The 16531-nt window shown below is 40.5% G+C and overlaps 1 protein-coding gene across 2 annotated transcripts in view; it reads left to right on the top strand.

Annotated features, from left to right (window-relative positions):
• Positions 1-2287: 2287 nt before the first annotated feature.
• DRD3 (dopamine receptor D3) overlaps positions 2288-16531 on the top strand; it is a 64327-nt gene continuing 50083 nt past the window's right edge. The window contains exons 1-3 of one of the 2 annotated variants that reach the window (XM_011940595.1): positions 2648-2767; positions 5371-5638; positions 9087-9391. In XM_011940595.1, coding sequence (XP_011795985.1) covers positions 9122-9391 — 270 coding nt within the window. In that variant the 5' untranslated portion in view covers positions 2648-2767; positions 5371-5638; positions 9087-9121. Of the gene's footprint in view, positions 2768-5370; positions 5639-9086; positions 9392-16531 lie in introns of both variants that reach the window. The other variant, XM_011940594.1, reaches the window with a different exon arrangement.

Raw genomic sequence — 16531 nt, 5'->3', positions numbered from 1 at the left:
GCTGAGGAATATCTTGCCAGCATTTACAACTGCCCTTTAAGAGAGAATATGTGTTCTCAACACAGAAAGTCTAGAAATAGGGTTCTTCCTACTACATTCACGCATTATCAGGATAGCATTATCATTAGGCACAATATCTTCAAATGTTAAAGAAAATAAACATAGGATACTGAAAGGTGAAAACCATGTTGCTGAAAATGAGTGATATGAGGTTCTTAACTCCTTAGAAGGTATTTGCTTCATTCTGCTCCAGCCTGACATTACTCCCTGCTTTTATATGTCAGACAAGCCAAGTTTTAGCAGTGCATATTCTCTTGGTCCCCTTATCCAAGGGAATAAAAGCCTTGGAGTTCACATTCAACCCAGGAGTTCTAGTCTTAGGGCATGTTCAATATAGTTACGTCATATAACTAATACTTTTATGCCCAATAAATTATGGGCAACCTTGGATATGGCACCTAACCTCTCTAAGCCTCTGTATTTGCTTGCTAGGGATACCGTAACAAAACTCCACAGGCTAGGTGAATTAAACAAAAGAAATTTATTTTTGCAGTTTTGAAGGGTAGAAGTCCAAAATCAACAGGGTAGCAGGTTTGGTCTCTCCTACAAGACCCCTCTCCTTGGCTTGCAGACAGATGCCATCTTCCTGTGTCCTTTCCTCTGTGTGCACATTTCTGGTGTCTCTTCTTTTTCTTGTAAGGAAACCAGTCATATTGGATTAGGGCATACCCTCCAGGGCCCATTTTAACTTAATTCACACTTCAAAGATCTTACATCCAAATACAGTCATGTTCTAAGGTTAGGGCTTCAAAATATGAATTTTGGAAGGACACAAATTAGTCCATAACAGCCTCTATAAAAATGGCATTATGAAGATTGATGTAACGTGCAAACAAGAACATAATTTACAAAATGATTTCTAAATCATCTAAATGATTATTAAATATAATTACATACAAATGTATTATTAATATTATTATTGTTGTCATAATTATTATTCTCTCTGATATACTATTTGTCTTCTGGGAAGTTAAATTTTCTGCCTTTGGAAGACTATATCATAGTGGTCAAGAGAATTAGAATGTTTAGATCCAAATCCTGGGTTGGCCACTTGTTAGCTGTATGACTTTCAGACATTGTACTAACCACTCTATGCTTTAATTTTCCTATCCATAAATTAAGGGTGGTAAAAAATAGTACCTGCCTTGTAGGGTTGTTGAAAAGATTAAAAGGAGCGGCCGGGCGCGGTGGCTCAAGCCTGTAATCCCAGCACTTTGGGAGGCCAAGACGGGCGGATCACGAGGTCAGGAGATCGAGACCATCCTGGCTAACACGGTGAAACCCCGTCTCTACTAAAAAATACAAAAAAACTAGCCGGGCGAGGTGGCGGGCGCCTGTAGTCCCAGCTACTCCGGAGGCTGAGGCAGGAGAATGGCGTAAACCCGGGAGGCGGAGCTTGCAGTGAGCTGAGATCCGGCCACTGCACTCCAGTCCGGGCGACAGAGCGAGATTCCGCCTCAAAAAAAAAAAAAGATTAAAAGGAGCAACACATTAAAATGACTGGCTAAAAGTACAGGCTCAATAAATGAGCCTTCTTTTTCAGCCAGCAGAGGTCTCCATCATAGTCAAAAGAGAACTAGCTTCCCCATGACTGCACTGCAGTTGCCAAGCACATCCACTGTTGGCAGAAAAAACAGCCGAAGAGTTACCACACTGCCTAAACAGAGGAGAAAAAAAGAGAGAGATAACAGGAAATGGTTAGGATTCCACAGTAAAATGTAAGATGAATAGGTGACCATAAGTTAGGATTGTTTATGTTCTACTCCTGACTTTCACTGATATTGTCCTTGGTTGCATCTCACTTTAGCTTGTTCTAAACCAGTTTTTAAAAAGATATATATGTACATATATCACAGAGAAGCAGTAAGAATGAATTGGCAAATATTGGTGAATTTCTCTGAAGACAAGAAGTGCTGCTAAGTAAACATTTAACATTTCTTACAGTATTAAGCTTATTTCATCTTTATTGCCAGTTATACGCCATGCCTCAGTTTTTCTGCCTTTGTAATATGTTTCCTTTAACCTTCTTTTCCCAGACAGGCTTACACCTCCAAGTTCAATTATCCTGTCAATTGTGTTTTAAATTGTACTGATTTCCATTAACCAATTGTGGTATCAATTTGAAGATCTGTTCCTTCTTCTGAACTAATCATTTTCACACCCACCAGAATCTGGAAAGGCAATTAAACTGAGGAAGGTGAGAGTTATTTAAGAGAAATTAAAGCATAAAGGTAAAAACAGTGGAAAAACTAAGATTAAAAAGAACACTGAGGAGAAAATACACATGTACTAAAAAGCACAGTACCAGAGCAGATAGAGACAAAGAGGAAAAGAGAGCAAGGTAGAAAACGGATCCTGCTTGTGCCTACTCCATCTCTCTTTCAGCACCAAGGACAGAACCTCTGAGCGGCTGACCCAAGCAATGCTCAGTTTAGGGTCCCTCCCAAATCCTCTACAGAAAAAGGATATATCCGAAAGCAGCTATGAAACGTGCACTAAGGTCTAACAGGGAAGCTGGAAGAGCAGCACTCAAGTAATTTCATCTTAGAGGCAAAAAATGGGTGATTTCTTTCTGTTCATTTCATAGTTTCTGAGTCCTGAGAAAGGCAAAGTTTGCTTTGCTTGGGTATGTCTGCTGTCAGTAAATGGCTGCAGGAGCCGAAGTGGTAAACTCCTCGGTCTCCAGAAATCAGAAGAAAATTTAAGGGTAAGTAATTTTTCTTTTCGTTTCTAATTTAGTACATAGTATTTTCCTCAAGGTTATTTAATCAGCTTGGGGTTCTGTGGATCTCTAAAAATATGCATTAAAACTCAATACCTACTCTTATTTAAAAACCAAAGCCCTGAGGAAATGGTTTTCTTTCTCTTCTAAGTGGTTGGACAGCAGAAACCTTTTATATTCCTTTTTCTTCTATTTTTTCCCCAAAATTGTACCTTGTGGACTCTAGAAGCCATATCAAGGAAGAATTAAAAGATAGAAAACAAAAAGCGGTTATTATTCTAGGATTTGTATGGAAGTTGATTGTATTCCTCTTAAGGATTTTACTTAATTGTAAGGGTCTGTTATTTTAAACTCCTCAATTCAGCACCCTGGCAATTCAGAGCTGAAGGTTTGGAGAGGCACTATTTTCAATAGTCTATTTAAAGTCAGGCTGTTTCTAAGTCAGAATCCAATTATTCCCAGCAGAGATATGTAGTACTTGAGATGATGATTGTGTATGTTTCCTTTGATGATGGTATATGATTTTTAGGGTATTGTTGTTATTTAATTGTGAGACTTTCATTACTTGCTGTAGCTTACTGGGGCAACAGAAGTCATTGCAATTAGGTATTTGTTCCAGTTCATGCATTTAGTTTAATTGAATACCATCAAAATGCATGCATGAATAATAATGCAGCAATAGCAAAGTGAAACTTGGATTCTAAACTCATTGTGCATGACTGTTTCTCTTTATAGGTGAAGCCCTTTGCTTATTGATACTGAAGGGTTTGTAAAATATCTGTTCTTAGGTAAGAGTGGAGAACCACTGCTTGACATGGCATTGGGATCTCTTATAGTCAAGGAGAAGTAGAGACAAGGTGAGAAAGATTCTTACTCAGGCACTCATTTACTTGTAGTTGAATATTTTCAAGGGTCTGTGTGGCTAGCAGTGAACAAGGGTATTGAGCAAGGAAAATACTGATAGTATCCAAATGGGTGCCTAATGTTTAAGCATCCATACAGAAGGCTGTTTATTATGGAATATGCATTAAAGCAAATACTGAACAGTTTCTACTCAATATCAGATTCAATTTCTAATGCATTGAAGTTTGTCATCAATTAATATTTGCTTATTGATTTATTTTCTGAGTTCCCCATTTTATCTCTGATTAGAATGGTAGGATGCTCAGTCTTTAGAGGTTGTGATGGAAAGTGAGTATGCTCTGCTTTACTAGACAGGTTTAATGAGGGGGAAAAACTATTATCTCAGCTACTGGACCTCAGTAACCAGCAATAGTTTTTCTCTGTACATTTACCAACAATGTAAATGTGCCCAAATACATAAATATGCTATGTATTGCAATGCATTTGTGAATCTTTTTTAGGAAAATAGGCAGCACTTTGCAAGAAGTAAGTGGCATAGAAATGCTAAAGACTATCTCTAATAATAATAACAATGTGACTCCCACTGGTTCTATGAGCAGTGTGCACCTGCATTACTTCACCAAGCCTAGTCAGATGATGTGCATAAGATACTCTGAACAAGGGAGATTTTAAAATTAGTACCCATTTCACATTTGTCTGCCTCACCCCTAAAAGTGGCATAGTTAAGAACATGAACTCTGGAATCAGACAAATCTTGGGTTGAATCAACTCCATCATTTACTGGTTTGTGTTCTCAGCAAGATATTTAACCTCTCTGTGACTCACCTTTTTTATCTAGAAAACTTGATATGATAATAGTGTTTACCTTCTTCATCAGGTTGCTGTGAGGTTGAATGATGATAATGCTTATAAATTTTAGCTATAATTATTAACTTTATCAGGCAATATAGCAAGTCCAAATTATAGCCCAGACCAGAAAAGCTCTGGTGACTGGTGGTCAGGAGGTATCTGAGTAAAAGATTAGATGTGGCAACAGCCAGAGATCTGTGAAATGAGTGAAGATGTATCATGGAACCTTATTACTGAAGTGTTTTGTTCTGGGTTGAATAAAATCCATCTCAACTTGGGAATGACAGTTTTCTGGGGTTTTTTTCTTTGAGACAGGATCTTGCTCTGTCACCCAGGCTGGAGTGCAGTGGTACAATTATAGCTCACTGCAGCCTGTAACTCCTGGACTCAAGCAATCTTCCTGCCTCAGCTTTTCAAGTAGCTGGGAATACAGGCACATGGCATCACACACAGCTAATTTTTCTTTTATTTTATTTTTGCAAAGATGGAGTCTCACTATGTTGCCCAGGCTGGTCTCAAACTCCCAGCCTCAAGTGCTCGGCCTCCCAAAGTGCCGGTATTACAGGAATGAGCCCCCAAGCAGGGCTGGGAATGATTAACATCAACTTCCATGCCCAGCAGAGACACATTAGATAATTATGAGTTTGGGATTTAAGAATGCCTGAGATAAAGCTTGGTTCAAATCAGCCCCTTACACATTGTGTAATCTTGAGAAAGTAATTGACCTCTCTCAGTTTTTTTAATCCATAAAAGAAATAGGTCATTATCCACCTTTAGGGCTGCTGTAAGTATTAAAATGCATGTAAAGTACTCGTACTTGACACACAGTAGTAGCCTAGATGTAGTTGTCTTCATCTTCATTTGTTCTCTTACAGAAAGAGAACAAATAATTAAAACTCTGTAAGTCTTAATGAGGTGCTAAGGAGGAACCCCACGAATGTTTCAGGTAGACTGTTATTCAGCACCGAGGGACTGAACATCAGCAAAGCAGGACAAATGTCATAACTGATGGGGACCTGACCACTCTCTGTTCCCCTACCTTTTTAAATAGGTTATGCACTCACTCTAAGAGATGCCAGAACAAACTATAAAGACCAAGATAAATCAATACTTTGTAAGGCATGTAAAAGCTCATTAAAATGTGTAAGTAGTGTTATATGTAATGAATCTTAAAAGAATGAAGCCAGGAGTACTCTTCTATTTCTCTGCCTTCTCTATTATTTTACCTCCTATCCACTTTTAACTCCTAACACTGTTTGCTGAGGTCACCATGAATGTCATCATTTCCAAGTTCACTAGATACTCTACAATTGTAGATTATTTAACTCTTCACCTATTCCCACTTTCCTCTTAACAATAAAAGCAATTATATTTCTGGTGCTATGTGCCAGACATTATGCTAGAGTGATGACTCTTAATGGGGAGAGCAATTTTGCCCCCCCCCCAGGATATTTGGCAACATCTAGAAGCATTTTTTATTGTCCCAACTTGTGGGGAGGGGTGTGCTACTGGCATCTAGTGGGTATATGTAAAGGACGCTGTTAAACACCCCACAGTGCACAGGACAACCTCCTCAACAAAGAATTATTCAGCCTAAATTGTCAGTAGTGCCAAATTTTTGTATAAAATTTCATTTAATCTTCATAATAACCTTACAGAGTGGATATGATTATCTCCATTTTGCTGATGAGGAAACCAGCCTATCATTGTAAATTACTTAGAGAGTGATTGAGTTAATGAATTCTCTAGGCTCTTTGCTTCTTCCTACCTGAGACCCATTTCCTATCTGTTAGCGTATCTAACAGAGGGGAAAAGAAAGAAGAAAGCCCAGCTCAGTTCTGTGTTATATAAGCAACTCTGATTTGAAAAAAAAAAAAATGTCTAAGCAGGGAGGAAGTTGAAACAATTAGCTGAGAGATAGAGAGTAATCTAGCAGCTCACGCATCTTTGGTTTCATCTCCCACATCCACAACTCATCAGAAACTACCTGAACAATCACAGTTTAACCCACCTGCTGCTATAAAGGGTCTAAGATCAGATGTGGAAAAAATAAATTAGAAATCAGAAATCCATGCAACTGTGATTCCAACATCAGGCTCAGAATTGATTTTCAGAGTTGAGGGTTTCCCTTCGTATAATTAGCCACTGGCATTCAGCTATACTATTTTTAGGTAGCTGTCAAACCTCTTGGCAGAGTAAAAAGTCCAGCCAAAGGGTAACAAATATCCTAAGGTTTTATGCCTCCCTCTTACTTGGCAGGTGAGAGGAGGCTAAGACATTATTCACCAGCTGCAGACCCCAGAAAAGAGGGATTCTGGCCACTGTGTTCCAAAGTGGCCCAGTTGTGAAAGGGAAGACATTTGGGCCTGAGCCTGCCTTAAAAGTGGAAATATCCTTGAACAATCAGAAAGCATTGTATTTTTCCAAAAGCTCTTGGCAGCAGCGGTGCTCTCTCCAGGGTAGCGGCTGCCCTCCTCTGAATAATGAGAAAATTATAACTATTATCAAGAATTATTATTATGTTTTAAAATACATTGAGTGCAAACAGTGTGCCAAGATAAAGGACAATTTTTTTAAACAATTCTCTAAATTCATTCCAAGTTTGTCACCCTTTCCCAATTATTTGTTCATTTTAACTCTTTCACATTTCAGGCTGAAACATTTCAAAGTGAGGTACAAAATGACAGCCATGATTAGGCCAGTCTCCTAATCAAGGGAGAGCTACAGATACCTGGCTTGAGGGCAAATTCTGGCCACCAAGCCAGCCTCTACTTTTGCCAGGGCATGGAGAGAGAGTTCCTATAAAGGTCCATATGTACCATGTTTAAATATTTTAAAGTCGTAACCAACAAACCATTGAGTAAAATGTTTCATCTTCCCACCTTGATGAATACACCTTCGTAACAACGTGGAAGGCCACGTTTGAATTTAAGATTCCTGGACCCTTGAAAATTCCATACAAAATGTGACTATATAGGAGAAGCTGGGCCCCCACCCCAACTTGCCTCAGGGACCCTGGACTCTTATCTCCCCACCTCAGGCTACATAGAATCTATTTGACTGAGCTCTAACTGAAAGCCACCACTTGGCCCCAGGAACCCTACACGTTTATGGCATAGTCTACCCTCAGGGTGACAGATTTAGAATGAGGCCCATGATGTCCTGGAAACAGGCTCTGAGCAGTTGGGCAGAGAATTCCCTGAGTGTGGTCTAGACAGGGTTGTAAACTTAGTGGACCTTCTCCTTGGCACTGTGGGAGGTTACAACATCATCCTGTAGGGGCTAGAGGCATAACCAGTAGAGGGTGCCTTAGTCCTTTTGGGCTGCTATCACAAAATACCATAAACTGAGTAGCTTATAAACAACAGATATTTATTTTTCACAGTTCTGAAGGCTGGGAAGTCCAAGATCAAGGCACCAGAAGATTCAGCGTCTGGTAAGGACCTGCTTTCTGGTTCACAAATGGCTGTCTTTTCACTGTGTCCTCCCATGGTGAAAGAGATTAGCTAACTATCTGGGTCTCTTTTATAAAAGCACTAATCTTATTCATGAGGGCTCTGTCCTCATAACCTAATCACCTCTCAAAGACCCCCACCTCCTAATACCATCATATTGGGAGTTAGGATTTCTACATATGAATTTAGGGAGACACAAACACTCAAACCGTAGCAGAAGACCAGAGTAGGCTCCTCTATAGCACACAGCCTGGGGCAAGAGTCACTTTCACTCGGGTTTCAGGGTTACACCCTACGTCACAGGCCTTATGTCTTCCCCTAGCCTTCAGAACTGTGAGAGAATAAATTTCTGCTCTTTATAAATTACCCAGACTCAGGAGTTCTGTAATAGCAACCCAAAATGGACTAACATAGATGGGTTTCATTATTCCCACATTTTACATGGGAATACTCTGGAGCTCCGAGAGGTAAAGTAATATGCATAAGGTCCCAGAGTTAGGAAGCAGCAGAGCTGGGTTTGTAATCCTGCAACAGCTTCCCCTCTCACTCAGAGTCCAAGCATGGTACTTTCAATAGCCCTGCACAATCTCTCTACCTCACACCCTCCTATTCTACTCCTGCCTCACTTGGCTTCAGCCTCACCGGCCTCCCTCCTGTGCCTTCTATGTGCTAGCCCTTCCTGCTGGCACCTGCTGTTCTCACTGCTCAGACTGCTATCTCGTCTGATATTTGCATGGTCTGCTTCCTGATCTCCTCCAGGTCTTGACTCAATTGCTGATTTCTCCATGAGGAGTTCCTGATTATACTCAGATACTCACTCACATACATACAATCTTCACCCATTACTTACCCGCCTCCTTGATTTGTCTCCAATATACATATCATTATCAAACACACCACATCTTTTATTTGTCTTGTTTATTATCTGTCTTCTCCTCTAGAATGGGAGCTTCAAAGGGGAGGAATTAGATTTTATCTGTTTTGTTCATTGCTGTATCTCCAACTCTCACAACAGTGCCTACTATATAGAAAATGCTCAATAAATATTTGTTGATGCAATAAATAAAAAAATGTAACTAAGCAACCAAGCTCCAAAGAGTCTCATTTTATTAATATTGTTTTCTGTCTCCTCACAGGAAGCCCCTTGGCGTCACGTACCTCCCCCTGGGCTATGGCACCTCTGAGCCAGCTGAGTGGCCACCTGAACTACACCTGTGGGGTGGAGAACTCCACAGGTGTCAGCCAGGCCCGCCCACATGCCTACTACGCCCTCTCCTACTGCGCGCTCATCCTGGCCATCGTCTTCGGCAATGGCCTGGTATGCATGGCTGTGCTGAAGGAGCGGGCCCTGCAGACTACCACCAACTACCTAGTAGTGAGCCTGGCTGTGGCAGACTTGCTGGTGGCCACCTTGGTGATGCCCTGGGTGGTATACCTGGAGGTGAGTAGACTTCAGGCACATGCTGTCTCTGACTGTGCTTGTATTTGTCTTCCCTTGAGTTCCGGCCTTTGGGGCTCAAAAGACTCCCCAAACAGTCGGGAACTGAGGAAGAAAGGACAACTCTCATTCTCTCTTTAATGAGAGAGTTAAAGCTCTGGAAAACAGCCACCATCCCATCCCCCACCTATGTCAGAACCAGGACGCTGAGAATGATTCTGTTCGTGGGTCTCCAGTGTTCAGGTGACAGGATTTGAGTGATGGGACTCTTCCTAATGTAGCCTAGAGTTTATTCTCTGTGCCAGACATGTCTCAATGACATGGTGGGCTGGGTGAGGCAGTCCAGAAGGCATCTTCACCAGTGCTCAATGTACATGAGGGTAAGGGTGTGCAGGAGGGATGTGAGGCCAGGAGGAAAAAAAGAATTATATATAAAAAAAATTAGTGAGTGTAGGGAAAGATAGAAAGAATGACCAGCAAACAGATCAAACTTCTTTCGATGGCTCAGTCCCTCTTTGCTGTTTCCTCCTGGGTACCAGGTCTTCGTAGACTCTGCTACCAAAGGAACTGACAAAACCCTCCAATGTGTATTTTCCATGTGTCCGTGAATAGTACAGAGCCTTTGCCAGACAGATAGTACAGCAGATCCTGGTGAATTCTTTTGGGGAGAAACATTTATCAAATTTGAAAGTATTTTCAATTGGGAGTATGAAACAGAGCCAGGAGGTAGTCAAGACAAAACACCCATTTGCTAACAAGGAAATCAGGATGACCATATCTGTTCAAGAAACAGATATTCTTACCAGGAAAACATGCATTTACTTAAGATGTGATTTTTAAAAAAAAAAAACAAACCTGAGTATACTATTAATATTTCTCCTCTCTACTGTGTGTCATTTTAAAGAGGTATCCAGTGAAGGATCAAAATGATGCTATGATTAACAGAAATTAAGATTCATCAAATTAATATCTCAGTTAATATTGATAGCAAAAGTGACAGTTAATTAAGTGTGACATATCACGGGAGAGCAAAAACCTTGTACATAGACTGCCTATGCTAATAGCTTTGTTAAAGAATGGCTGGGAACTAAAATTAGACTTATGATCTCAAGGGGGAGACGTAAAGAAAGAAAAAAAGAAAATAGAGAAATAAAAAGAAAAGAAGAAAAACAACTAGGCTGGGTACATCTAAAGGCTAAGGGAATTCTTGAGGAAAAAACATGTATTTATTCTTTCCAGTTAGGATAATCCTAGTTGGAAGGGTGAAGGGTCTTATAATTATCTCGATTTTTCTGTCAACCCAATTAGTCTGAGTCAACCTTGAAGTCAGAGACTAGATCTTTATTCTTCATTTCCTGTAGTCTAAACATACTACGTGGCACACAATACATTACATGCTAACTGTTATAATATTTGATATATGCATGATGAAATGAATCTTCTCTGTAATGTATGCATTATATGGGCTGTTCCTGTTAATACCATCTGCCTCTCTATCTATTGTTACAGTCAGACTTTTTGGTGAGAGGACGTTTGGGGATGAGCTATTTGTTATTTTACATCCAACAATAATGAGCCTTAAAAAAAAAATTCGAAGCATGTGACATTTCTGTTCAAGAATGAGGCACTTAAGTTGCAACCAGCCAATATGAATTGGTCAATGACTCATAGCACTGCCTTCATCCTCCTAAAATGTTTTTGTCCATTTCTATATGTTCCAAGGATTCTTAAGTCCTCCAGAAGGATGAATGTCAGAAAGAAACATAGACAGTGGACCTTCACTCTAATGAGCATTTTTATTCCCTCTAAGATAAAACCAGGCGTTGGGTGTCTGTGACAAAGCCACTCAGGGGCATTTGTTGGCTACATATTTGTGATTATTTCCAGGACTCTGGTTGGACCATACTGGAAACCGTCTGTATATACTGGTTTAGGAGACGGACATCGTGACTTTTCCACACTAGAAACCCATGACATCCCCTTCCAGCCACACCTTCTGATATAGTGGTGCTCCTATTCTACTGCTGAGCATAGAGGGGCAGTTGAGACTACAGAAAATGACAGGAAATCTTGCCAAAGGCCTTAAAGAAATCACTGTAGTAGTACCTATAGGTTTTCTTCTGTGAGAACAGCTCTGGTGGAGTTCTTGGTTTCTCCCCACAAAAACCATAATAAAACCCTCTGTCCAACAGGTTATTTCGTGTAGGTATTCAGTGATCAAGATCATAATTTTTGCATTTGATCTTAATCAAAAGGCTGAGAAGCAATAAGAGCATGATTTTTTAAATCTACATTCACATCAGGAAGATTTGGGGCAGCAGAGACATCTCCTTACTGGCTTTAGGGCCTCTTTTTGGTCTTACCAACTTGCTTCAAGGCACTGACTGGGTCTTGAAGCAAGTTGGTAAGACCAAAAAGAGGCACTAAAGCCACTGAAGAATACAGAGGACCAAGTGTCTCTTTTTGGTCTTACCAACTTGCTTCAAGGCACTGACTGGGTCTTGAAGCAAGTTGGTAAGACCAAAAAGAGGCACTAAAGCCACTGAAGAATACAGAGGACCAAGTGTCTCTATCTTACATCAGTCTATACTTTTCTTAATCTCAAATGTTTTCCTGTCTTTCCTTAGAGGCAGATGAGGTACCTTAATGAAAGAAAAGAGCACTTTGAGCCCTTAAAATATGGACTATGAATATACAAATCCATGTGTCTCAAGAAGAAGCAAAGTATTATTCTCACTAACTTGTCCTAATGATAGTGCAGTTTGAGTAGCTACTCTAGTAATTACTTAATTTTACCTAAGAGCTCCCTTTGGAAAAGAAAAGGGTGCAATGTTGATCACCGAGACTGCTGTAGGCTTGAGGGCCCCCAGGAAGATAAGATATACATGAGGAGAACACCATTTTGGGATCCAAAGATTCACCAAATTCATAGCCTCATGTGCTTTGATTTGAACACATCCACCTTCTTCAAAGGAAAAGTGGCTCCTTTTGCCAGACACCAGTATTTATGACGTAGGAATGTTTTGGCTGTAAATATTGGAAATCTTGATTAGTTGTGACTTAATTACATTTAATGTTTTTCAAATAACCAGAATTCTGGAGGAGGAAAAGAATTGTTGTGTTGGTTCAGCTGCCCCATGGTGTCATCACAGACCAGACATTTCCATCCTTCCTCTTCGCCATCCTTGGCAAGCTGGCCTAGTTCTGTATGTTGCCATAGCCCCCTAGCACCATGGCAGTATTCAAAAATAGGATGGATAGGGACAGCAGTAAATGAGAGAGAGAGAGAGAAAGAGAGAGAGAGAGAGAGAGAGCACTTTCCCTGTAGTAGCTTGAAGCATGTTTCTAAGAGATTTCACATAAGCTTAATTGGCCAGAACTTAGTCATGAGACAACCTTTAACTGCAAAGGAAGCTAAAAAAGAAAAAATGAAAATGTGTGTTTTATTTAAAAAAGATGTAGGGGTGGGGAATTGCTCTGAGGTAGGCAATAAAGTATCACATTGCCTTTATTGGAATTCACTGGGACGAATGTCATTTCAACACAGTGTCATGCTGCAAGAAAAAGACTCAGAACTGGGAGTCAGAAGACATGGATTTCAGTGCATAAAATGGAGGTGACAACAACATTTTCCACCTTGAGCTGATGTTAGACTCAGCTGTCATCAACTGATACAGTATTTTGATAACCAAAACTTTTGATCTATAAATATCTCACTTAAGACACTTTCAATTATAAGTTTTAAAAAGCTTAACTCCAATTGGCTTAAATGAAAAAACAGAATGCATTGACTGTCATACCAGGAACTTTATAAAGTCCTCTAGGAGGGTGGGCTGCAGGCACAGTTCCATCAGGGTACCAGCTCCATTTCCCTACAATTCTCTCAGCTCTGCCTTTTTCCATATACTGACCTTACCTGCAGGAAACAGGCCAAGCTACAGGCCTCACATGTCCACACCACACCATTTACGGCAAGAAAGAAAATCCTTTTCTTAGAATTTCTAGTAGAGGTATCAAGATGTCCTCTGATTGGACTGGCTTGTGGCACATGATTTCCAAATTGAAAAATTGATTTAACATAGGTTATGTGTTTCTTCCTTGGACACTGCCCAGGGATCTCACAGATTCCCAGTGGAATCTAGGGCCTATTTATTGGAAAGATGGAAGAGGATAGTCTGTAAGTGGGAACCATAGTCAGCTTTCATTGGTATCATTCTCATCTTTAAGACACAGAGGAGCCTTCACTTGGGCATACATAAGGGGGCTCACAGCTACCAGTCACTGGCGTGCTTCAGTATTCTCTGTCCTCAAGCCTGGCAGAGAAGTTCAGGACAAAAACCAAGCAGGTGACCTCACAGAAGATTATATTTCAGAGGGCTCCTGGCTTGGCTATCTGTTTAAATCAGTTTGCAGCATTTTCTCAACTTTTCTGAGGCATCCCGAACAGTTCTATCTCAGATTTCCTCTCAAGATTTTAATTTCCTGCTTTACCGTCTGCACTCCGGAGCTTCCTCTCCAAGCACAAACATCTTATTTTGTTCCACTCAGTGAAGCACCTTTTGTGATGTTTAAAGCACTTTTATCAGGATAGAAAGGCAGTACAAGCAGCCAGGGGAACATTTGGAATACTAAACTCAAACTACTGGGGTCCCAGTATAGACAGGAGGAATAACTTGAGGATTAAGAAAGGTAGTCAAGCAAGATAGAATAGGATGAGTTCAGGCAAGGAAACACACCACGGAAAAAGCAATCGAGGTTAGATGGTGATGAAAGGAAAGAAGAGCAAAATTTTAGGAAGGGAGGAATCTTTGAGTTTGTAATGATATTGATTATTAAAAATAAAGAAGTGAGTTTTTTTAAAGGAAAGTTTCACCACAGCTCAAAAAACCCCAAGTGATAGCAATTTAAGACCTCCCTACTAGAAAACAAAAACAGGAGATTCTCACAACCTCTTCACCAAACTCTGGATTTTGATAAAAAGTCATAGAATATTAAAGCTGGAAAGTCTTGGAGATTGTTTTTGCCATCATTTCCACAGTGTGATCCAACCACAAGAAATTCCTGGCCATATTCTAATGACATCGTATCTCTGAGGATGAATCTTGGAGTCTCATATTTAAATGAGCTCCTCCATGCTTCTAATGCACCTAAACTTTGAGTAGTCTGAGCTAAACTTTCATTAGGGGGTGTGTTAGTCCATTTTGTGGAGCTACAACAGAATAAATGAGGCTGTGTAATTTACAAAGAACAGATTTATTTCTTACAGTTCTGGAGGCTTGGAAGTCTAAGATCAAGAGACCTCCATCTGGGAAAGACTTTCATGCTGTCATCCCATGGTGGAAGGTGGGAAGGCAGAAGAGAGGCAAAAGGGGACCGAACTTGTCCTTTTATAAGGAAGCCACTCCCACAACAACATTAATCCATTCATGAGGGCAGAGTCCTCAAGGCTAATCACCTCTCATTAGGCCCCATCTCCCAACACTGTTGCATTGGGGATTGAGTTTCCAACACATGCATTTTGGGGGACACACTTAATTTATAGCATAAGGGAAAGAGAGACTGCTTGTTAAAAATACAAACTGTTGGCCGGGTGTGGTGGCTCACACCTGTAATCCCTACACTTTGGGAGGCTGAGGCAGGTGAACCACCTAAAGTCAGGAGTTTGAGAACAGCCTGGCCAACATGGTAAAACCCCATCTCTACTAAAAATACAAAAATTAGCTGGGCATAATGGCAGGTACATGTAATCCCAGCTACTTGGGAGGCTGAGGCAGAAGAGTCGCTTGAACCCGGGAAGGGGAGGTTGCAGTGAGCCGAGATCGTGCCACTGCACTCCAGCCTGGGTGACAGAGCAAGACTCTGTCTCAAAAAAAAAAATAATTAGAAACTGTCGGGTCTACCTCGGGTCTACTAAACCAGCATTTCCAGGGCAGCCCTGGAAGTCTAGAGTAATTATAATGAGCCCCAAGCCCAACTCCCACCTTACATGACTTGTGCAACCAGCTAGACATCTGCTATGACATTTGGGAACCAATAAGCTACAAACCCCCCATTTCACAGATGGAGAAATTAAGACGCAAAGAAGTGAAAAATCCTTATTTATTATTCTGTTTTGCCCCACAGCAACCCTCCCACCAAGAAATACTCCAAATGTGGCAAGCAAAATGGACTGAAGAGGCTAATTAGAGAAGTACTTCTACTTTTGCCTCTTAGATATTTCCAAATAACTAAAAATTCATCCCTTTAGAGTTGGAGTTCTTAATCTGGGGAGTCCATCAACTTGGATGTAAATAAAACTACTCACTTATTTTCCCTGAGATGAAATTTAGAATTTCCTTTAATTCCAAATGTAGCTAACAACCTACAGCAGAAGAAATCTTTAGTGTGACCAGTAGAAATCACAGATTTTTTTTCTCAATTTTTTAAACTTTTTTTTTTTTCCTTTTGAGATGGAGTCTCACTCTGTTGCCCAGGCTGGAGTGCAGTGGTGTAATCTCAGCTCACTGCAACCTCCACCTCCCGGGTTCAAGTGATTCTCCTGCCTCAGCCTCCCAAATTTTGTTTAACTTTTTAACACTCCTTCCTGCACACTGATGATATTTATATTTTCAAACCACATTATGATTGTTGCAGACATCTTGAAATATCACTTACACTCATCGTTACTCTGAAATTATACAAATGTTGGACCTGCCACTAGATCTTGTTATTTAATGAATTATTAAAGAAACACATATATTTTAAATAGTTTGATAACTATATTTCAATGAAATTGATATCCTTTATGAACCACTGTATTTATTTCATGCTTTAAAAACATTCTTCTGGCCAAGCATGGTGGCTTATGCCTGTAATCTCAGCACTTTGGGAGGCCAAGGTGGGTGGATCACCTGAGGTCAGGAGTTCGACACCAGCCTGGCCAACATGGTGAAACCCCGTCTCTACTAAAAATACAAAAATTAGCTGGGCCTGGTGGCATGAGCCTGTAATCCCAGCTACTTGGGAGGCTGAGGCAGGAGAATCACTTGAACCTGGGAGGTGGAGGTTGCAGTGAGCTGTAATCGCGCCACCGTGGTGAAATCCCCTCTCTACTAAAAATACAAAAATTAGCTGGGCCTGGTGGCATGAGCCTATAATCCCAGC

This window comes from Colobus angolensis, unplaced genomic scaffold (assembly GCF_000951035.1).
Source record: "Colobus angolensis palliatus isolate OR3802 unplaced genomic scaffold, Cang.pa_1.0 Scaffold190, whole genome shotgun sequence".
Classification (NCBI taxonomy): domain Eukaryota; kingdom Metazoa; phylum Chordata; class Mammalia; order Primates; family Cercopithecidae; genus Colobus; species Colobus angolensis.
This window is presented reverse-complemented; position numbering and strand designations above follow the sequence as displayed.